The sequence below is a fragment of the Vicia villosa genome, unplaced genomic scaffold (genome assembly GCF_029867415.1).
Source record: "Vicia villosa cultivar HV-30 ecotype Madison, WI unplaced genomic scaffold, Vvil1.0 ctg.002370F_1_1, whole genome shotgun sequence".
In the NCBI taxonomy this organism is placed as follows: Eukaryota; Viridiplantae; Streptophyta; class Magnoliopsida; order Fabales; family Fabaceae; genus Vicia; species Vicia villosa.
Genome location: NW_026705910.1, coordinates 208,785 through 233,094, shown reverse-complemented (window position 1 = coordinate 233,094; position 24,310 = coordinate 208,785). Strand labels below are relative to the sequence as shown.

The 24,310-nt window shown below is 35.4% G+C and overlaps 1 protein-coding gene across 1 annotated transcript; it reads right to left on the bottom strand.

Annotated features, from left to right (window-relative positions):
• Positions 1–21,287: 21,287 nt before the first annotated feature.
• Positions 21,288–23,279, bottom strand: LOC131638679 (uncharacterized). Its single transcript, XM_058909238.1, has 3 exons — positions 22,853–23,279; positions 22,452–22,795; positions 21,288–22,178 (listed from the first exon to the last, which is right to left on the bottom strand). Exons 1-3 carry the CDS (start codon positions 23,277–23,279, stop codon positions 21,288–21,290), a joined length of 1,662 nt encoding a protein of 553 aa, XP_058765221.1.
• Between the last annotated feature and the right edge of the window lie 1,031 nt (positions 23,280–24,310).

The window sequence follows — 24,310 nt, the reverse complement described above, 5'->3', positions numbered from 1 at the left end:
CCTTGTGGCAAAAGAAGTTTGATTGATTAATTGTTTGTGATGATATAGAAGAGATACTCCTATCATAGAGATGAAAAATGTCTAATCTCCTAGGGTATTTGATTTGGATATTGGGGATGCTTATAAGAAGCCCGTGGGTCCTTGTACGAAGCCCAAGAGGAGGCTATCCGAGGGTCCTTGCATTGTAAGCCCAAGAGGAGGCTATGGGAGGGACAATCCGGGGTCCTTGCATTGTAAGCCCAAGAGGAGGCTATGGGAGGGACAAGTCGTTTGTACAAAGCCCAAGAGGAGGCATTGTATAGTTGGTTTGAGCACTTAGAGCGATTTCACCGGGAAACCATACTCTATGTCCTAACCTAAACTAGGGAGATTCTTTGCACGAAGCCCAATAGGAGGCTATGGGGAACCTAGTGTTGTACTAATTTGAACAAGCATATATAACACAATCACAAATATGAACAAGTACGAACAAATATGAACAAGTACATGAACAAATATCAACAGTTACATATATATGACAAAGTGTGTGTATATAATGGAGTTTATGAAGGAAATATACCTGTAAGCATGATCCATTTGTATACACGGGGGCTCGGGACTTATACTCGGGGAGAGGCCCACTTGAGTTTATTCAAAAGCTATGCAAACAAATATTTACAAAAGGGTTTGGGACTTATACCTACATGGAGGCCCATGGTATTTTTTGGGAAGATTTAAAGAAAACCTTCATTTTTGATTTGTTATTCAAAGTTAAAAATCAAACTGATCGAGGTATGTACAAAAAGGTGTATGTACGATGAAATACCTAATTTCATGTGAAGGAATGGGACTTATACCTACATGGAGGCCCAGGTTTTATTTTATAAAACATGGTTGATTGTTTTATTAAAAGATGTGAGGTTTGTCGTTTTGAAAACAGTTTGAAAGTTTGTTTTGAAAGAAGTTTTTTCCTGTTTAGAGAAAAACTGTACAAAGAAAAGGAAAGGGACTTACACTCTCTAATATTCGAGAGGCCCATGTTTTATTTTCATAAAACATGGTGGATGGTTTTTGAAAAAAAGATGTGAGATTTGTTGTTTAAAAAACTGTTTGAAAGTTTTGGAAAAAGTTTTCGGTTTAAAGAAAAACTGTACAAAGGAAAGGAAAGTGACTTATACTCTCTAATATTCGAGAGGCCCATGTTTTTGAAAATCAATTGATCAATCCACAAATATTTAATCAATTGTTTCTCTTGAAAAGAAAACCAAAAAGAAATGGTTTATCGTTTTGAAAAATTGTGATCGTTTGTTTCTAAACAGTTTGAAATTTTGAAAGAAATCAAATTAATTAAGATAAACACAAAGATTATACTTAATTAACACCTAAATGATTAGGGTTTGATCACAAAACATTTACAAGTAATTAATTTTGAAAAATTAAGTGAAAAAACAATATTTAAAGTATTAAAAAAAACTTAAAACATATCATTTTAAACCTAATTAAAAATGTATTAAATAAATATTTTTTGTGATTTTTTTTGGATATTCATAAAATATATATATTAAATAAAGAGTGTGCAAAAAATGAAGGAAAAATGAATTAGTTTGGTTAGTTAATTAATTAATTGAAGTTGTGTAAAAAATGAAGAAAACAAGTGATAAAAAATTGGGTTTTGTCTTCACAAGGGTTTGAACCCACGCCCTGAGGTTCACTACTCAAAACAACAACCAACTGAGCTGCGCGCGCAGCTTGTTAGTAACACACGTTCCATTCAATATATTGAAAAACAAACATTTGAAATTTATGAACAAAAAATGGCGCCAAGAACACATCCCCAATTTGATTTTGAAATTTCTGAAAACTGAACTTTTTGGATCAAGTGAATAGCCTATCTTGCTCGATTTTTCACAAGGAACATGATGGTATCCTCATAATTCATTTATTTCCACTCTAAGATCATCAATTTTCTGGAAATCGTGAAGAACCCTAATCTTATGATTCAATCTGAAATCGTGTATGTGCAAGTTATGATGCAATTGATTGAGGGTTAATGATCCTCATGTATGTAGAAACAAGATGGTATGTTCATATTTCATTTATGATGCATGGAGAATAGAGTTTGAAGTTCATGAAGCTTACCTTTCAAAACGGCCAAACTGAGAATTGAATTTTGAGTTAGAGGTGTTGCAGATGCTTTGTAATGATCTGGATAGCTTCAATGATGATTATGGAACATGTTTGGATGCTTGGAACCACCTGAATTCATTTGAGCACGACCATGGTACCCGATCTGCAGAAGCTTCAAGAGTGAATCGAATTTGAAGATTATGAGGTTACAGGTCATAGGTGAGTGTTTGGATCATTCATATGAAGTATATGGATGGTGTTAGAAGTGATAGTTTGGACAGAAATGATCTGGAATGGAAATTGGCATGATAAGGTTCTCTTTATGCATATATGGAAGTGAGGTAGTGATTTTGAGATTTGAGTGTTTTTGGGGTGTGTGGATGGATCAAACACATCACATATGATGTTTGGAAGTTGTTAGAATCATCACTTTGGCCATAACTTCCATGGTTTAGAGGTTGAGTTTTCTACCTCTTTGAAAACTTTGAAACTTGTAATTCAAGAAAGAAGAGAGAAAACCTATAATTGTGAGGTTTTGGTGTGAATTTGAAGATGATTTGAACCTCTATTTATAGGCCAAGAATTCTGAACTCCAAACTTTGCAAGTTGATCAAAGAATGGTGATTTGGCATTTGGAGATAAAATGGAATCTTTACATTTAATGCAAAATGGTTAAAAGTGACTAAACCATGGTTAAACCTCAAGCTTCTTATCCTCTTCCATTCTGATCTTCAAATCAGAAAATATCTTCAATTATTTCCTTGATGCATCATTACTTGCATTATTTGGCAAATTGGTTCATAACTTAGTGAAAATGGTTTGAAATTTCAAGTGAAAATGATCACTAAATGCATAATTCAAAACCATAGCTATGCTCCATATTTTTTCATGCTCTTGGACATTTTGGAAAGCTCATGTTACACACTTCAAAACCCTAGTTGAAAGTTTCTCCAAGATCTTTAAGGAAATGGGTGAAAAAGATCCATGAACTTTGAAGAAAATGAGATTTTAAGTGAAATTTTCAAAAGATACCAACTTTAAAGCTCCATATCTCCTAAATGGTTGATCTTTTGGAAAATCAATTTATGTGACAAAGTTGTTCATTGGATCAAAATCTACAACTTTCATGTTGGAAGTTTTTTTCAGTTTGTAGGTGAAATTTTGAGTTATTCCCTCAGAATCGCGTTTTTCTAAGTATAAAAGTAAAACTTTGAATTTTTGATTCTTGATTGATTTTCTTGGTTTTTCTTGATCAAATGACTTCATATATCATATATTGATGATTTAAAACTTCAAAAGTCATGGTTGACAAAAATTCCCCAAAAGTCAATGGTGATCTTGTACAGTTGACTTTTTCAGACGAATCGCGTTTCTGGAGATTTCAAATGAACCAGGCTATCCTCACCAAATGAATGGTATGAATGGATCACATTGAGTTATTGGAAGACCTTGAGCCATGGTTTAAGTTGTGGCACCATGTTCTGATTAAAAAGTCAGTTGTTCAGGTGATTTAGGTCAAAAACCCTAATTGTCGACCTGATGAAATTGATGACTGTGGATCTTGAATTGAGACACAATTTCCATTGGACGTTGTCATAGGGATTATTTGAATATGATTGGAACCTTTGATTGACTTCCTGGGGATTTTTAGGGTTTCCCAAATGTGATCCCTGATTTTTAGTCGCGGATTGTTCAAAACCCTAATATGATGATTTGAAATTTCACTGTTGATCAATCCTTGTGTAGGAGATGTTTTGAGCCAATAGATTAGGACAAAATGATGCACTTGGGGTCTTGAGGTCATGTCCCAAGTCATTAGGTCAAACTCTGAGCAAAAATCAGGAGTATGCTATCTTCAGTCAAAACCCTAATTTGGTTGATTCAGAGCCTTTGAGCTTGTTGAAATGAATCTCTGAGGACCAAATGTTGATTGTTGATGAAGATAGTTCATTTGAGATGAAGGGAGAAAAAAACCCTAATTGATTGTTGCTTGTACTGATGAGTGATTTCTTGTTTAAATCCTGCTGAGTCACAAATAACAAACATAAGCTATGCAATTTGTTAGAGATGCAAATGATGCACATGCAAACGATATGAGGTGGTATCTTAGGTCAAAAATTGGGGTATGACAGATGGAAATCCGTAGTGTCGTGGTTTAGTGTGTTTTAAGATTTGGGCGTACAACCCTGATTTAATATGTCACCGTTAGATGCGATGATCAATAGATTTGATTAGTATAGCTAACGGATTAAGAGGCATTGCTGGTTACTCAGATCGATAGATTGATTGTCGCGGGCAGCAAATTAAATGTGTTTTAAATTTGTATTTTTATCTCTTGCCTAATGCGACTAATAGATTTAGTCGGGTCGAGAAGAGAATTAATATTAATGTTTTCGCCAAAATGGCAGTGGGATTGGGCAAACCCTAATGCTTACACCTTTATAGGGTTTTTATGATTTTTAATAATTAAAACTAATTAAACAGATTAAATCGAGTAATCGAAATAATCGGGAGAATAAATCCTAAAACCTAATATAGCATTAATCCTAATTTAATTATATTCCAATCCTAATTAAAATAAATTGATTTATTAAATTAGACAAGAATTAACTAATATTTAACCTAAATATTTAAATAAATAAAAAAACAATGTATGGAAGAACCTGGCCGTGATCCCCTGTTGCTGGCCTTTGGAACGTCCATAGTGTGCCATCAGCTCCTAGGCGTCGGATCTGAAGTGGGAAAGATCTGAGGGCAGGGGTTGAGAGGTTATGGTAAACCTTGGTGTTTGAGATGCATCGGATCTACACGCATAACTTACCAGAAAATTGGTGAAAAATAAAGAGGCCACCGGGACTCGAACACAAGACCTCATGGATGCGTGCTCCTCTTCTCAACCAGTTATGTCACACACTTTAGTTGATAATTAGATAGGAACCCATAGATAAATATTCAAGTAACATATGACCACAATTAAAAAAAACTAGTAATGTATTGTATCTGAGAGAGAGAGAGTCACACGCCCTTTATCTTCATAACCAAGTTCTCAGCAACAACCTCCTTCAACCCTAAAATTGGATCTCGATCTCGATCTCAATCTCTTCTTTTCATGACAACACAATCACATGAACCCATATCAGATAATCATAACACACAAAGCCAAATAAGAGAGGCGAGGTCAGGATGGTGATGATGGTAGTCGACACGGTGGCGGAGATTGTTATTCGCTGCGAAGTGGATTGGAATTGGAATCGGAGATGTTCATGCAGAGGAGGTGAATTCGTTGCGGTGTCGTTTGTGTGCGTGAGGGTGACGGCGTGGCTGTTCCCGTCGGATTGTTGCAACTTCGGCGAGGCGATGATGCTGGCGGTGGTTGAAGGACGGCCGTCAGAACCACGGCTTTGGGTGGTTTGATGATGTCGCGTGGCTGACTGCGAGGTGTACTCACGGTGCACTTGATCTGCGTTTTTGATTGATTCCCTCTTTTTCTTTGTTCTTTCAGATATTGCGTTTGAGTCGGAGACGTGGGCGATGATGTGTGCTCTCGATTCTCCCTCAATTCTCCTTCAACTGTCTAGTTTATGGTTTTGAGACAAAGGACACATTAATCAATTTACAAAATATTTGGGGTAGTGATCAAAATGCTTAGAGTTTTCTTCTGGTATGGCTCATGAGATTAGGCTACGATCAATGGAACGGTTTTTTGTTGTTGTAAGGAGTATGTACAAGGTTATTTTTCTGTGTAACAAAGAACAATGGTTTTAGTAGTATAAGAACGGCTGGCAAATTGAAAATAGGGTTTGTACGTGAAAGGTTTTGGTGTGTATGTGCGTGGGGGAAGTTAGTGTATCAAATTCTCTTGGCCCCCTTTAATGCCTACAAAAATATTCTATTTATATTAGTTAAATTAGGGTTTTTTTTTTTATACCTAATGGGCCTATTGCCCAATTAACTTAATAATTGTAAAAAGACTAAAAATAATCCTAACAACAATAATAATATTATTAACAAACTTATACCTAATGTATGCCTAATTAATTAATAACAAAAAAGGTTAATGGTTCTATAATAACAAATACAATAGTAATTGATAATAATGGTTAGTAAAATATAAACATGCATATTGATAATAAAATGAGTAAATAAGTATAGTAGAATAAAAATGGTGAAGAGGAAATCCTCAGAATGAGATATATGGGCCAACAGTTGGGCCCAAATATCTGTTAATTGCACACCTCCGTTTAATTAAAAAGAGTTTCATAAGAGATCAGGTTCAACAATAGATATATTAAACCCCGCAGCCCTTAATTTTAACACCCTTAATAAAATAACAGACGCGAATTTGATCGGGCAAATTTTAGGGTATGACACCTAGAAGCCAGAATTACAAAGGAAATGCCTCCCCCTGTCAGGACGCGTCCCAGGACGCGTGTCACGGCACCAAACGCGTTCCCACACGCGTGTGCACGTAAAAAATTGGGCTTTCTTGCTGAAAAGCCCAGTTATGCAGAAATAAAAGGAGGAGAATGCATTTGGACAAGGGTTGGACTGTTTTGGGTGCCAAAATACATTGGAGAAGCTAGAGAATTCAGATTCTAAGCAAGGATTGAAGATTTCCATGAGCATTCGCGATTGAAGATCTGATTCCCTTTATTTATTTGTAATGTCTACAATTCAAACTATGTTTTCTGTTATTTTTATGAATAGCTAAACCCCCCATTGTTAGGGGGTGACCCTGATTCTGATTTTGATGAATTTGTTCAATTGATGCAATAACTATATTACGTTTCGTATTTGTTAATTTGTTCTTCATCTGTTAGTAATGCTTTATTTGTTAGAAAAACGGATTCTGGATATGAATGAATAATGTAGCTGGACGGCATATTATTTGTGGACACGGTTAAGAACATATAATATTTATATCACCTAGGACTAGGAATGTGATATTGTAACCGGAAATTCTTCGTATTGGAATGTTTGATCATAACCGCAATTATCTATGGACATAGTAATTAGGTTGTGAGGTCAAAGATCTTTTCACTAAGGCCTTAGGATTAGATACTCTAAAGAACCGGTAATCTACTCATCTCTATTCATCGTTCTATTATTCTGTATTTACTTTATTTGCAAAACCAACCAAAACCCCTTTTGAACTTTTGTTTAATTAAAATACTCAAAAAAAAATTGTATTGTCAAGCAGTCCTTGAGATTCCATATTCGGGGAATTTTCCCTTTATTACTGCAGAGGTAAAATAGTACACTTGCTATTTTCCTTTTATTATCTGGACTCATACATTGATGAATTATAAATAGACCTTTATAATTTTTCTTCTTCAATTCTTTATGTGAAGCCTTTTGTTAATCTGTCGCGTCTTCTATAAGCTATTCTATCCTTTCTTTCACAAGATCCCAAAGATCTTGACAACAGAACATAAACTTCATATGCTTGAATTAATTCTCATAGTTATCTCCTTTCAAAATTGGCTAGGTTGCTGGAAAGTTACCATTTGGATTATTCATTGTCATCGCCATTCTTCTTGCCTTGATCGATTAACCAGAGATCTAGATACCAGATGTTGGAATTCACCTCAAATCTTTGATAAATTCCTATCACTGTGCAATAACAATGAAAGAAAAGAAAGAATATTTGGGAGGAAAAATTAGGGTTTAGGAACATAAGGGGAAGGAAGAAGATGATTTTCTGCAGAATTTCTCCCTGCCCACAAACTGTGGAAATTTTGTTATATTACTTGCAACTGCAAAATTTATGGATACAAGTTATTATGAAAATAGAGGTTCCTCCTTCTATTTATAGTTTTAGGTTTGTTTTCTCCCTAATCCAAAAGCCCAAAACATGAAAGCTCAAAATATATTTTTTTGGACCTAAATGGAATATGTGTGTAGAAACCTTCTTATAACACTTTGACAATTACAAGCACTTCAAAACACACCTAGTTTCGATAGAATTGAATTAGAATTTTACAATGTTGACTGGCGTGCTCCTTATAACGCCCTGATCCTCTCATTCTGTTGGAGAATTAGGGAGTTCGTCTTGTTGAGGGACTCGACCAAGGCTGCTAGCATGGGATTAGCGTTGGTCGGTATAGGGATTTGGTGAGAAGATCCTGGTGTGTCCTCCGGGGTCTTCTTGATCTTGCTAGTGTCGGAGGTCTGGGTGCCAAAGACGGTGCCATTGATCTTATCGGTTGATTAGAACCTGAAAATGGGCCAGCGGCTTTGAGCACAATGTTGGTGATGATGAAAAGGAAGAGGTGTACCTGCAAGACACTTTGACGATTAAGTAAGTAGGAGCATATATTAGTAAAAATGTCTCTAAGGTTTGCAATTGTGTTACCTTACCCTCTGAATTGAGAGGGTTTATATATTATCCCCCAGCGCTTGACCATTGGTCCATAGTTTGGTTGGATCGGAGATCCAGGCCCAAATATGTAATTGCCAAGAATCTAGGCGTAAAAGTAGGAATCCTGGATGATTTTCTGTGGCTAGCTGTTGGTCGGGCAGAGATGTACTTCTGGCCGACAAAGTTGCCTAGCGAGCAGAAGGTTGCTCTGTTCCCGGCTGAGGGGTATAACGAATATCTTGGTGTTGGCGCAGATGGAGGTCTGGGCGGGGATGGTGATGGTTCCCTATCCTCGGGTCAGAAGAAGACGCGTCCTCAATATGGGGCAAGAGGAAATGAGCTTCCATTTACCATTAGTTGGTTGGGCCAAGGCTATTGGATCATTTTGGGTGCAGAAGTGGATTATTTTCAAGCGTCTTTAGGTTTCAAGCGCTTCATGTTTGATATAGGTTAGATTTTTAATATTCAACATGCTTTTATATTGGAAGTCTCTTAGGTTTCATTCGGATTACTAATGGCGGAGTCTTAAGCATTGACATTCATTAAATGGATGGAAAAGATTTGTTTAAGAGGCCAGTGAATATCATAAAAAAACTTAACTATCACCTCGGTTCAAATAAAAAACCGAGGGTAATAATTTTTTTGTTTTACATTGTTATACACGGAATATTAAAATACATTGTTTATAACATATCTTTGTTCATATCCAAATTTCGTTGCATACCCTAAGTTATTTGCTCCCATCATGAAAAATTTTATTTTTTGCACTTACAATCAATCCCAGAGATTTGTTTCCCAAGTTCTTGAGCATTTCAAGATCAAATTTTTAATGGAAAATCCACCCAAAAAGATTTTTATAGTAGCAACTCATGAAATGGACAGTGGTAAATATTTCTTCTTTTTGGGGCATCTACATTTAAGTTAGTATTGGGGTAAATTTATAGTAAAATCTGATTATTATACCCATCGATTTTATAAGAAAACCGAGGTAAACTATCTTCTTATTTTAAGGCCGGTGAATATCCTCAAAAAAATCCTTAATTATCACCTCAGTTATGACAAAATCCGAGGTGAATAATTTTTTTTCTTGAAATTACATTGTTTAGACATGATATTAAAATAAATTGTTTACAACAAATTTTTACTCTTATTACTAAATATTTTCGCTAATATCTAGATTTTGTTGTATACCTTTTGTTCCCCCAAACACTCCATAATTTATCCAACTTTTGATAAGTTATATGTTCCAACAATGAGAAATCTTCTTTTTAAGGTTGAGCTCCCTTCCTTGTTTAACTTGAAGCAATAATGATTTTCATTACTTTAGTCTACACTTATAAACAAATGAAAACATAAATTGTGCAATAGTTGAGATTCGAAGAATGTCTTGAGTTGATTTTTCCCTCGGTTATGGTAAAACCTATGGAATTTGTGGTTTTTATCTATAATATAAGAAAAGTTGTTGTCCTTGAATTCACAAAAATACTCTTTTGTTAGCTTAATCTAAATTAATATTTTGGGGGCAAAAGGAGTTTTTTTTTTCAACTCACTTTTCACTTTTTACTTTTCACTTTTCACTTTCCAACTCACTTTTCACTTTTCACATTTTATAACTTTATTATTATTTCTAATTAATTATTAATCAAAATATTCCAATAAATTAATTTTTAATAAAAAGATTATTATAATTATTTTAAATGATTCTTAATTTATATTTAAAATAGTATTTAATTTTTAAAAATTAACATTAATAATTGAATATTAATAACGAAGAAATATAATTTGAAATAATTTTTATTTTAAGATACAATACTTTTCATGAAAATAATAATAATTTTAGTTTAAAAAAATATTATAATTCAAATGAATTTAAAAATATACTTGAAAATGTGTGCTATTGGATAAAATACTAAACTTTGTGTCACTTATCATTAACTTTATTTTATATGATTCAAAATATTATTCTATTAATATATGTCATTAATGAAGTTTATATTATTAAAATAATTTTTGCACAAATAAATATTAAAAAAAGATTTGTTATTGATGTTATTTCACAAATACTACTATTATCAATGTAAATAGGATATATATATATATATATATATATATATATATATATATATATATATATATATATATATATATATATATATATATATTCATGAAAAAAGTGTATTACTTATTCAATTGTAACATACTTTTATTATTTATAGTTAAATTCTATTAGTATCAAATTCTATTGATTCAGATATTTTTGTAAATGATACCTAAATAAAATTAATATTTATATACGGGAAAATACATATTACTAATCTAAATATTTTTATAAACGAAAAATGGTATTTATGATCTAAAAAAATTGTATTAAAAAAAGATATACGAAAAAAAACTATTATTGATCTAAATATTTTTTTATACGAAAATTTATAATTGATTCAGAAATTTTTCAAATGATACCTAAATATAAATAATATTTGTATAAGGGAAAAATTTATCAATGATCTAAATATTTTTTATATCTGAAAAATGATATTTATGATCAAAAAAACTTTGACTAAAAAATGGTGTACGGAAAAAAATCTATTATTGATTTAAATTTTTTTATATACGAAAATTTACTATTGATCCAGATATTTTTGTAAATGATACCTAAACATAAATAATATTTGTATACGAAAAAAATATATTATTAATTCAAATATTTTAATATACGAAAGATGATATTTATGATTCGAAAATGATATACCAATTTTTTTTATTATTTATTTAAATATTTTATATACAAAAAAATCTATTATTGATATAAATATTTTTTTCTTTTTTAAAATTCTATTTAAAATAAGTATATTATCTAAACAAATGCGCGTACCAAACTAGAACCCGTGCGTATGCACAGGTTTGTTCCTAGTTTTTATAAATAATAAAACATGGTGCACCTTAACACTATCATTTTTTATAACTGAAGTAAAAACTTCGTCATGAAATGTATTATTTATAGTAGTGTCAATATGACTCTTATGAGCTTCATTTTAAAAATATAATAGACCAATTAAGTAAAACAAAGTTAATTCATTTCAAAATGACTTCATAAATTCCCTAACAAGGACACATATTATAACACATGACTAATTATCCTTTTTTCCCTAAACTAGATCATAAGTTTGTCAACTCGTACAAGTTTTTCATTGTGTAATACGGTGAACTGACTTTTTATCCAAAATGTCGCGGTAAGCAAGAGTCGCCACCAACTTTTATTTTATCCAAATATCAAAAAGGCTAAAAGAACAGAAAAAAACCTTTTAAAGAAAACTGAGTTCGGGGGGTAATTATGCAAAGGGAAGGTGTAAGGCACCCTTTGCATCCATGGTTTTCCATGGGCTCTTAATTGCTTTGCTCTTTGAAGAAATGTAGAAGAAGAGTAAAACAAGGACTTTAGCTCGTAAATGAGCGTAGTCTTGAGAATGTTTTAAGAAAATGAAGTTGAAAAAGATTTTAGCCAGAGCAAGGCAATTAGGAGAAATTACCTTAATGTTTGTAAAAGAGTTCTTTTAGCCTTTCAGGGCTATCCCTACCATAAGAGGGTAAGGAAGTCCTTTGATTTGGAGGTTGAAGGGTCATCGAGAGTTCGTTCGCCATAAGACTGTCCCTTGCCATAGAGGAGGCAGGTAGTCTAAGGGAAGGATCAGAACAGCCTTTTTCGTTTAGGCAACCAAAGAATACCTCAGCACTTCGTAGGCAACTTCGAGGGACGAGGTCATATTTGGCGAATCGAAGGCAGCATCATTAAGGACTTATGACCTTTGAATGAATTGAGAGCAACATTGCTGAGGTATCCTCGTATTCGAGGGGAAAGGCTATTCTGCAAAAAACACAAGGCAACAGGCACCAGGCAACAAGAGAGGTTACCCCAAAGGTGTGTGGGTGCATCAATTACGTGATTGTATTCGAATATAGTATCTTGTAATTTTAGGTGATTCTAAATTATTTTAGAGGCTTGCACTCCCTATGATTACTAACCACACAATATTATGAATAATATTAAGTGCCTTCAAGGCCAAACAATACAGCTTCGAAACAATTACAAAATATGGGGAGGGAAAAAGAAACCAGCGGAGGAATAATGCAAAATAAGTCTGAACAAGTAATAATTAAAGAAAATAAATCAGATAGGTTTTAGGCTTACTGACTATCGAGCTTTGGCGGTTGGCCAACCCTGAAAATTAGGAAAACAGAAATAAACAGAGAGTAGTGAGTGTATGGCTAATTCAATGACAGTCAGGGCTAGCCCTAATTTTGATAAAAAGAGCAAAATAAAATAGAATGAACATTTAAATAAATAGGAAGTAAGACTTAGCTTTTTGATTTGATCTGATATGGTCTGTAGTCGGGAGTAGCCTCGAGGTTAACCCTAAAACATTGGCAAAGGCAAACAGAAAAAGAAGGTGAGTGTAGGCGGAGTTCATTATACTTGAAGGCAAACCCTGATTTTAAATAAAATAACAAATATTTAAAAAAGGGTAAATCGGGACTTAGCTTCGTAGTAGGCATGGTGCGTAGTCGGACAAAACCTGATGGTAGCTCTGAAACTGCACAAAAAAAGGGCAAAATTTTAGTGTAGGCGTGATCTTCGTAACCCTGATTAGGGCACGAATCAAATATAATTAACAGAATAATAATCGATTTAATTAATTGTTGGTTTTCCAACCTAATTAATTAAATCGATGGAAAAATAAAGGTCGATTAAATATACGACCTTTCCATAATTTTTATTAATTAAAGAAAATTAATTATGATTTCATAGGATTATTTAATAAAAAAATAATTTAAAACAAATAATTAAATAAAAATAGAAAATAATAATAATAATAATAATAAAATAAATAAATTTTTACCTTTATGAAAAAAAGGATTCAATAAAAAAACAATTTTATTACTAAAAACTATTATAAAAACAAATATATATAGTAAAAATAAAATAAAAGGTTGTATAATTAAAAATAAAAAAAATTGTGAAAAACTTAACTTTCGATCCTGTGCGGCTCATCCCTGATGGTCCATGATGCACCCTCGTTCCTAGATGTTTTGGATTTGTTTCCAGCATGATCTGATGGTTGGATGTGAGAAGGAACACCACAAGGACGTACGTCTTAATGCACCCTATCCGTATGTTTGAAAAACAAACACGCGCGCAAATTGGACGAATGGGGAGGTGACACGCATCATCTTCAACCTCTGGATTTCTACATACGCGCTTTTACAGCGCTGTTTTTTTGTGAAGCGCTACAAAAGGCCTATCTTTCCACACCTGAAAAATAGCGAATAACACCTAGAGAGAAAAGAAATTTTTCGTGAGGCCATGGTCAAATTCGCCTTGACCTTACGAATCTATCCATGGCAACCATATGCCCTGATTTTACCTGTAGTAAAAAACCCCAATTTGGAGCTTCGAACCCTAGCATGGCAATATGTTTATAACAGCATCATAACATCCAAAACTTTCCAGAATCGATCAATACAATATACTAAACATAAATATGCAATTGGTTTTGAGTATTGATGCATGAATTTATGGAATCGATTCCAATTAAAGTTAGACAAACCTTGGACAATTAGGGAGTATTCTGAGTGTATGATGAAGTGTGAATGATTGGGACACCTTCAGGATCGTCCAGGGAATGAATTGGTATCAATCAAATGCCTTGAATAACCTTGTAACAAAGAATTGAAGTTTGAGATTTCTTGGATTTTTTTTACTCGGGTTAGGGTTCTCTGGCTGCAGAATTTCGTGTAACCCTTGTATCTGATTGGCTTTGGTACTTATAGGGATTGTATTAGGGTAACAAACCTGTGTCAAATCACCCTAGAATCCAAGATTGAAATTTGATTGAAATTGAATATGGATTTTGATATTTTCTTTCTATTTATGGACAAGATTGTTTCAATCACTCCCATTTTCTTTTGCACAAATTTTATATAATTATAGGACATTATTGATGATTGAATAATTGAAAAATATAATTAAATCAAATCTTTTCAAATTTCTTTGATTTTACTTGATTTAAATTATATTTTTAATGAATAGAAATTCAATAAAAATTAAATAATTGTAAGAAATTCGTGGCATTGGTCTTGGATCTTCTAGATGAATTGGGGAGCAAGATTGGGCCAAAAAAACTTGGGCTCATTTGCAAAAGAAATCAATTTGAGGCCTTTTATTTCACATTTTCCCTCTCAAATATTTCCAACTTTGACAAGGCCTAACTCCCTCAATTATTTAGGTATGGAAGAGTTCTAGGTCTTTTTAGAAACCTTGAAGAGTCCTCAAACCAGTGTTTTTGGTCTCATATCAAAATAATTTTCCATGCTCCTTGTGTGCTCTTTTGAAAAAGATGACTTTTGGTTGACTTTTGAAAAGGACCTATAATGTTTTGATCCATATCTCTCAAATGAAGCATTTTTAGACTTGGCATGTGAGAGAAAAAATTATAGAGAATCCCATTTCCTTCAAAATGAGCTTTGGATGGAAAATTTATGATGTTCCATGTAAGAGTTATGGCTGGTCAAAGTTCAGTTGACTTTCTCCTAAGAAAACCCTAATTTAGAAACTTTTGGAATTATTGATTTCTGATCTTCTCTTGATGAACCATGATCAATTCTTGATCAAATGGTGAATGATACTTTAATATAAGGATTTTGACAAAAAATCAGGAGTTTTGACTGTACTTTGACCACAGTTGACTTTTAGGTCAACCCAGTCGACTGTTGATTTTCTGAACAATTGAGTGATCAATCTTTTGAATTGAGACCTAAAATTTGTCATGGAGATAATGTGGGGTATCATAGACCATATGAGATGCTTTGGAGTCTTTGGATCATTGATTTTCCTTCAGAACAACAAAACCCTAAATCTTTGAGCCTTGTTTAGGAGAGGGTCTCTTTGAGCTTTATACCTTGATTTGAATTTGAACAAGAGAAATAGTATGGGCAAATTTTGGGGTATGACAGTTGCCCCTGTTCAATTTTCTTAAACCTGAAGATGTAGAGTGGTTTGTATGCCAGTAGGAATCTGAAGGTGGAAGAGGATTGAACACTAGAATACCTAGGAATTTGCCCTAGCTGATGATGAAGGGACTTTTATTGGAGATGGGCTTGAAGATGCCATCCAGGTGTATGAAGATAAGTCATGCATTAAACTATATTTGAACTGTTTGAGAAGTAGTTTATTGAATGTTGGTCGTGTCATTACTGTTCGTAGTAGATTAATTAGATCTTTGAGAGTTGGTCGTGTCAGCACCGTTCGTCATAACTGAATTAGACTTAGGAAGTAGTTGATTGTGTCCACACCGTTCGTAATGATGGAATGATATTCTTAACAGTTGACCGTGTCAGTACCGTTCGTAATACTTGAATTTATCCTTAAAGGTTGGTCGTGTCAGTGTCGTTCGTAGCAACTAAATTAGACCTTGGGAAGATGATTGTGTCTACACCGTTTGTGATGATAGAATTAGATCTCTTGTCGTTTCAACACCGTTCGTAGTAACTGAATTAGACTTTAAGGGATAATTGATCGTGTCCACACCGTTCGTGATGATGTGATTAGATCCTTTTGTCGTGTCAACACCGTTCGTAGTAACCGAATTAGACTGAGGAGGTATTTGATCGTGTCCACATTGTTCGTGATGATGGAATTAGATCTCTGACCGTGTCAGTATCGTTCGTAGTAACTGAATTAGATATTTGAAAATGATCGTGTCACCACCGTTCGTGGTAAATGAATTAGATCTTGGACGATGATCGTGTCAGTACCGTTCGTAGTAGCTGAATTAGATCTTGGAAAGTTGGAGATTTCGTTCATGTACCTATTTTTCTGCAATAGGTATAGAATTTTATGCAATGTCATGATGCATGTATTATGTGATGAGTCCCTCAAAATAAATGAGAAACTTTGTATGTCATGCATGTGCAAATGTATGCATATGTATGTGATGTATGATCTTGATTTATATCTTGTGAAGTATCTTGATCGGGACCCTGATGTCTTTATCTTGTCTGAAAGATATTCAGCTGGGGATTTATGATTTCTTCTTGGGGATGACCATTTGAATGATTGATCTTGATGCAATTTGACTGGGGATGAGAGATATTGATAAACCATGTTGGAGGAGAGAGAACCAGGTGTCGGAGAACCGACAGTGTTGAAGATGTAAACTCTGTTGGGGAGCTATGCCTTTTGTTAATGATTGCTCTCTGGGGGATTCCTTCAGATTGTTGACTTTGAGGGAGGACTTCTGGATTACTTTGGACATTGTCTGTTTGCCTTTCCTATCTTTTACTAATCATAATGTATTTTGCAAAAGGAAAGATAAATGATAATCATGTTCATAGGCATATGTTTATTCAAAATTACCATTGGACGTTTCCGTATTCGAGAAAGAAAAAGGAAATCTTGGAAGAAGGAAAACAACTTGTATTAAGAAATCCATGAATATGAAAAATAGAGAACATATTGTGTGTCTTTGAAAAGGTACAAAATAAAACAAAGGAAAATAGCTATGTGGGAACAATCCGATTGAGTTTCAATTTTTCTATTGCTATTATGTCTTCGAGCATCTCATCCCTTAATTGTTGGAGAAAGGTGATTGAATCGATATGAGCCCTTTGAACTTGATGTTATAGATATAACTGATTGATGGATGATTTGAACGAAACATAGTCGTACGCTTTAATCCTTAACTTTTGCCTAGGCCGCCCTTTCAGGTTTTCAGCCTACCAGGATACCCTTTTTTGCCCAAGTCACCCTTTTCGGGTTTTCAACTTGCCGGGTGTACATTTTTATATATATATATATATCCCTAACTTTTGCCCGAACCCTTTTTGTTTGCAGGGATGTCCTTACTTTTGCCTAGGTACGTCGACCTAGCGGGTGGTATTTATGCGTAGTAGCTTACCAGACCTTACACCAAAGGTACACTTGTTCGGATTAAGTCTCAACTTGTACTTCTTCAACCTATCAAACAATTTCTGCAGATGGTCTAGATGTTCTTCTTCGGTATTGGATTTTGCAATCATATCATCGACATGAACCTCTATCTCTTTGTGGATCATATCATGGAATAGAGCTACCATCGCACGTTGGTACGTTGCCCTAGCGTTCTTCAACCCAAATGGCATGACCTTGTAACAGAAGGTGCTCTAAGGCGTAGTGAAAGTTGTCTTTTCCATGTCTTCGGGTGCCATCTTGATCTGATTATAACCTGAGAAACCATCCATGAAGGAGAACACATTGCATTCTGCAGTACTATCAACTAGAATGTCAATATGTGGTAGGGAGAAATCCTCTTTAGGACTTGCTCGATTCAAATCTCTATAGTCTATGCACATTCTGACCTTTCCATCCATCTTAGGCACGAGTACTATATTGGCGATCCATGGCGGATAGCTTACCACTTTCAGGAACCCATCATTGAATTGTTTCTCAACCTCTTCTTTGATCTTCTGAGCCATGTCAGGTCTATTTCTTCGTAACTTCTGTTTAACTGGAGGACTATTTTCTTTGATAGGTAGACGGTGGACCACAATATCAGTATCGAGCCCAGTCATATCTTCGTAGGACCAAGCAAAGATCTCAACATTGTCTCGTAGCATCTGGATTAACCTTTGTTTGACACCTTCTTCTAATTCAGCCCCTATCTTGATCTCTTTCTTTACTTCGTTAGTACCTATGTTTACAACATCGATTGGCTCTTTGTGCGGCTGTATAGTCTTCTCTTTTTGCTCTAGTAATCTGGAAAGTTCTCTAGCCACTTCACAATCTTCCTCACCTTCACCCTCAGCTTGGTAGATCGGATTTTCAAAGTCATATTTAGCAATATCAGAGTCGTTATCAATAGGATCCAGAGTGGATATGGATCTGCAGTGCATTATGTGGGTGTGTGTAAGAAAACACAACTATAAAAGTAAAGAAAATAAAAGCGAACACACAACTTGAATACGAAACGTCCAATGCTTTATTGAATGAAAATATGCTTATGAAATGACAAGCCCAAACAATGGACCATTGTGCCTCGGGCAGGACACATGGCTTTAAAGTTAATTGTTTATTGAAATACAAAAAATTAAATTGGAAACATAAAGGAAAGCAAAAACTAAGAACGACGATTACTCCTGACTATAGTGTTAGAACAAGATTTGTTCTGATCAATATTCTTAGTTTTGATGATAACAAGGATATGAATTTTGGATAAGATAATGTGGTACTCTAATACATTGCAATTTCCCTTTCAGGAAATATATAAAGAGTATGCACAAATCAGCGCTCAGAAGCTTTGACTGAGAAGGTTCAGCATGAAACATCAGAACATGGTCTGGCAAGACATCAGAAGATGGTCAAGCAGAATCAGAACATGGGTCTATGGAAGCATCAGAAGGAACTAGAGATCAGAAGAAGAAGAAGATGCTGAAGACATGGTATCACGCTCAGAAGCACTTCAAGGTCAGAAGACAAGAAGATGCTCTGCACCAAGCTGTTTGACTCTGATGATATTCAAACGTTGTATTCACAAACATCAGATCAGAAGCAAGTACAAGATGGCAGGCTACGCTGACTGACAAAAGGAACGTTAGAAGCTATTAAAGGCAACGTCAGTAGACACAGCGTGAACAAGGCTCGAGGTAGTTGACAAAAGCGTGAAACATTAAATGCAATGTTGTACGGAATACGCAAAGCATTAAATGCTCCCAACGGTCATCTTCTCAAACGCCTATAAATATGGAGTTCTGATGAGAAGCAAGGTTAACGAAATTCTGATTAATTTCTGTGAATATATACTTGCTGAAACACTGCTCAAATCAAAGCTCACAGACTTCATCTTCATCAAAGCTCACTACATTGCTGTTGTAATATATTAGTGAGATTAAGCTTAAACTGTAAGAGAAATATCACAGTTGTGATTATCGCTTTTAAGAAGCATTTGTAATACTCTTAATTGATTACATTAAGTTGTAAGGAACTAGAGTGATCGTGTTGATCAGGAAACTCTAGTGATCACGTGGTGGTCAGGATACTCTAGAAAGTCTTAGAGTGTTTCTAAGCAGTTTTTCCTAGAGTGATCAAGTTGTGATCAGAATACTCTAGAAGACTTAGTCGTGGACTAAGTGGAAAACCATTGTAATCTGTTGAGATTAGTGGATTAAATCCTCAGGTGAGGTAAATCACTCCGTGGGGGTGGACTGGAGTAGTTTAGTTAACAACGAACCAGGTTCAGGAAGAGAAAAATGCTTCAGTAAAAGATGGCTGGTGAAGAACTCACGTCTACATCTGGCTCCACTGAGCAGTACAATGGAAATGGTAACAATGGTTACATTAGACCACCAATATTTGATGGTGAAAACTTTGAATACTGGAAGGAAAAACTGGAAAGTTACTTTCTTGGTCTAGATGGTGATCTTTGGGATCTTCTGATGGATGGTTACAAACATCCGGTTAAAGCTAGTGGCGTATGAAATTCTGGACTCAGACACACGATGTCTAACCGGATGTCACGACATTACTATCTGAATGCTTTTAAACAAATGAACAAGAAGTAAACAGAATAAAAACACAAGAAAGTTGTTAACCCAGTTCGGTGCAATCACACTACATCTAGGGGCTACCAAGCCAGGGAGGAAGTCCACTATAAGTAATATTAATTCAAGGTAATACAGATCAAGATTACTCCTTTCACTTAATATCTACCCAATGCAACTTCAATCTAAAACTACTTAGATCAGAGATCCTACTCACTCCCCCTCAATCACAGCAGTGATGAAAACGCTCTACGAATAACAAAAGAAGACACACTTCAAGGACACAACTTGATCTTGCTTAAAAGCTTTAATCAAGTACAATAGTACTCTTGCTTAAAAGCTTCGAGTAATTTTTACAACTCAAACCAAAACACCTAGACCAATACAATCATCATGATGATTGTTTGGCTTACAAGAAAGCTAGAATGCAAAACTTAAAAACCAAGAACTCGCAAAGTTTCTCAATACAAAACCCTAATCTGATCTGCAGCTTCTTTGTAGAATATATAGCCTTCAAAAAAAACGCAACAGCTGGGCCTTGGATCCAAAATTAGTTTTAAACCTAATAAAACTAATTTCCATAAATCAAGGAACTAAAAACAGTAACCATCAAAAGACGTCCTTGAATCAGATCAGAATCCAATATTTTCAAATAAAGCACAAAGGATCTTATCAGATCACATAACCATAAATAGAAACAGAAAGGAGCGTAACAGCTGCGAATGTCATGACATCGGCCTTGACATCAGGTAAAGGCCTGCATAAGAAAAACTTCACAACAGTAGAATGCATGTCATGACACCAGATTTGACAAGATAGAAACACAATGAGTTTTACCAAAAATTACAGCCAATCAACAACATCTACAAACTCCCCCTTTGGCAAATTGTTGGCTAAAACACTAATAGATGTAACCAAACAGATATCAGAGCATACACAGCAGCCAACAACAGAAAAATAAATTCTGTAAGCAAACAACAGCAGCCAATAACAGAAAAATAAATTCTGTAAGCAAACAACAGCCAGCTTGATTTAATCACCAGAAATCCAGAACACAGAAATTTAATCAACTGTTACAGAAACCACTTGTCATTGTCAGGGAGAACCAGGAAACAACCAAAATAAAGAAAACAACAAACAACCATGTCCATCAACCAACAAGATAACCAACAAAACACCAAAAAAAACACCAACACAACCATTACTCCCCCTTTTTAGCCACAAAAGGAGCCAAACACAAACAGAATCAGAGCTAATCATCAGACCCATCACTGTCTTCATCACTAGAGCCACCAGAATTGTCATCGCTTGAGCTACTAGTCTCTTCAGCAGCATCACTACTCCCACTATCAGCACCCTCAGCCTCAGCATCCTCAGCCTCTTCCTCAGCACCTTTGTCTTCATCCATATTGTCACCATCCCTCTTACCAGCAAGGTCATCATCTGTAGACTGCTCAAGAATTTGGATGAGCTTTTCAAGTTTCATCTTCCTGTTGTCCAACTCCTGACAAGTCTCTTTCAGCTCAGCAATAAGAAGGGCTTTGTTTACAAACTTACTGGGTTGTGATGTCCCAGCAGATGTCATGTCATCAGACCTCTGAAGCAGCTTGTAGTGAAAAGACAAAGCACTCTCCCTCTTACATACAGAATCTTTACTTTTCAGAATTCCAGGGTGTTGCTTGAGGATTATCCCACACATCAGAGATGGGAAAGCAATGGGAAGCTTGGTAGCAGAGGTACCAACATGCCTCATAGTTTGATCAAATATGTAAGTCCCATAGTCAAATTTTGTCTTGGTTCCCACAGCATATATGAATCTTCCTAGGCCAACAGCAATGGTAGAAGTGTGATTGGTAGGCACCCAGTTAGCAGCACCAATTTTGTGTAGCAATGCATACCTGACATTAAGAGAACTAGCAGACAGTTTGCTCTTTATGGGCCACTTCTTAACCTTACCACCAGTGATTACTTTGCACACCTCATTATCAGTCAATTCAAGCTCAGGTTGAGCCTCAGCATCTCTACCTAGATATAAGTTGATAACAGCGGGGGAAAAATCTATACACTTTCTTCTAACATACACCTTATGAAAATCATCAGTTCTTCCATCACCACAATCTTTAGACAAATTCACAATAAATTCCTTCACAAGCATTTCATAGCACTTTGAAAAGTTAGTGACAGTTTTAATCAAACCTGCAGACTTGATGAGCTTCATGACCTCTTGACATTCCAGAGCATCATTTGCTAATTCTCTTTCTAAAGCCAGCCTTCTTTGATAAACAAACTTCCACTGGATGGCATTTGAAGCATAGTGCAAGTAAATGTTGTCCAGGGGAACATCACGAACCTTTGTGGAGGATTTTGTGACAGCAATCTTCTTCTTTGATGGGATGTCAGGGACATCACTTAAGACATCTTCTTCAGGGACAGAAACACATCTTTCCTTCCTCTTCTTCACAGCACTCTTGCTTCCAGTGTTTGAAGGTTCAGCAGGGACCTTCTTGATCTTCTTTATAGTGACCTTCTTTTGAGGAGTAACTTGAGGTTTGGAGAGATCTTGATCACACACCTGTTTGCCCTTACGAGTCTTGACTCTATGAGAGATGCTAGAGATGAGCTCATCATCAGCAATTTCAATAGAATCATCCAGATCATCCAGATTCACCACATCATGCACAGTAGGCCCTTCATTAAGGGTTTCTTTAGAAGGAGCAGCACGAACCTCTTCAGCTTTCTCAGGTTCAACAATCTCAGCATCTTTAGTACCAGATGTTTCAACATTGATAGCTTCAGATGTCTCAACATCTTTGGCACCGGGGGTCTTCTCATCATTGTTATCAACAGGTGTCTCAACATCACCCTGATCTTTGCTATCATCATCTTGACCACCTTGATCACCGTTGCTGTTCTCAGAGGCAGAAATTTGGGCTAGAGGAACAGATATTCCATCAACCTTGTGCCCTTCATTTAAGATTCTTGTGACAATACCAGCGATCGCATTGTGAACATAAGCAGAGCCCTCTCTACCTTGAACAGAAAAGGTTTCTGGTACAGATCCACCAGTTGATTTTCTTGCATGCATCTTTCTTGGTAGACTACGAACAAAATCGGTTGCAGGAACAGAGTTCAATGGCACAACATTTAGCACAATATCTTGATCACTCACCACATTTGGTGCCCTAGATCCTGATGCTGTTTCAGAGGAAGGAGACGATTTCTTTGAGGGAGAACTCTGAGACATGGTGAGAGAAAATGGAATGCTGGGTAAAGATTTGTGAATGCAGAGACACAGAGTGGTAGCGTGAGTGTTGAGGATAGGTTTTGGGGGAATGGAAACCGTTTGGGCAAATTGTAAAAGGGGGGGAAAATACACTTTAATGTGTAATGATAGCAAATATTTGGAGAGAGAAATAATGATGGCCCCACACCCGATTAATTGCTATAATCCTTCACAAAGACAAATGCCTAGTTTACTTCTTAGATTTTCAAATTGATTTGCATCCAAGGCTTTTGTGAAAATGTCAGCCAGTTGAAGATTTGTAGCAACATGTTCCAAGGCAATTATTTTATCCTCAACAAGATCTCTAATGTAGTGGTGTCTAATATCAATGTGCTTGGTCCTGCTATGCTGAATGGGATTCTTTGAAATGTTAATGGCACTTAAGTTGTCACAATATAATGTCATGACATCTTGTGTGACATTGTATTCTGTTAACATTTGTTTCATCCAAACAAGCTGAGAGCAACTACTTCCTGCTGCAATGTATTCTGCCTCTGCAGTGGATAAAGACACACAGTTTTGTTTCTTGCTGAACCATGAAATAAGATTATTCCCCAAGAAGAAACATCCTCCTGAAGTACTTTTTCTGTCATCAGCACTTCCAGCCCAATCTGCATCACAATATCCAGTGAGAATAGGTTCACACCCATGAGAATAGAGCATTCCATACTCACAAGTACCATTCACATATTTCAGGATCCTCTTGACTTGGTTGATATGACTGATCTTTGGATCTGCTTGATACCTAGCACACACCCCAACAGCAAAAGCAATATCAGGTCTACTGGCTGTGAGATACAGCAGGCTTCCTATCATGCTTCTGTATAAACTTTGATCAACACTGGTTCCCTTTTCATCTTTGGACAATTTTAAGTGAGTAAGAGCTGGTGTTCTTTTGTGAGTAGCATTCTCCATTCCAAACTTTTTGACAATGTTTTTAGCATACTGTCGCGGGCGAAAAATCGTTGTCTTTTTTCGGGATGAGACACCTG

Excerpts from the sequence above, each read along its gene's own strand:
- LOC131638679 (XM_058909238.1), bottom strand. The coding sequence starts at position 23,279 with ATGTCTCAGAGTTCTCCCTCAAAGAAATCGTCTCCTTCCTCTGAAACA. Across the intron at positions 22,796-22,852 it reads CAATGATGAGAAGACCCCCG|ATGCTGAGATTGTTGAACCT; the intron begins GTGCCAAAGATG and ends CTGGTACTAAAG. Across the intron at positions 22,179-22,451 it reads TTTCTGTCCCTGAAGAAGAT|GAATTTATTGTGAATTTGTC; the intron begins GTCTTAAGTGAT and ends ATGCTTGTGAAG.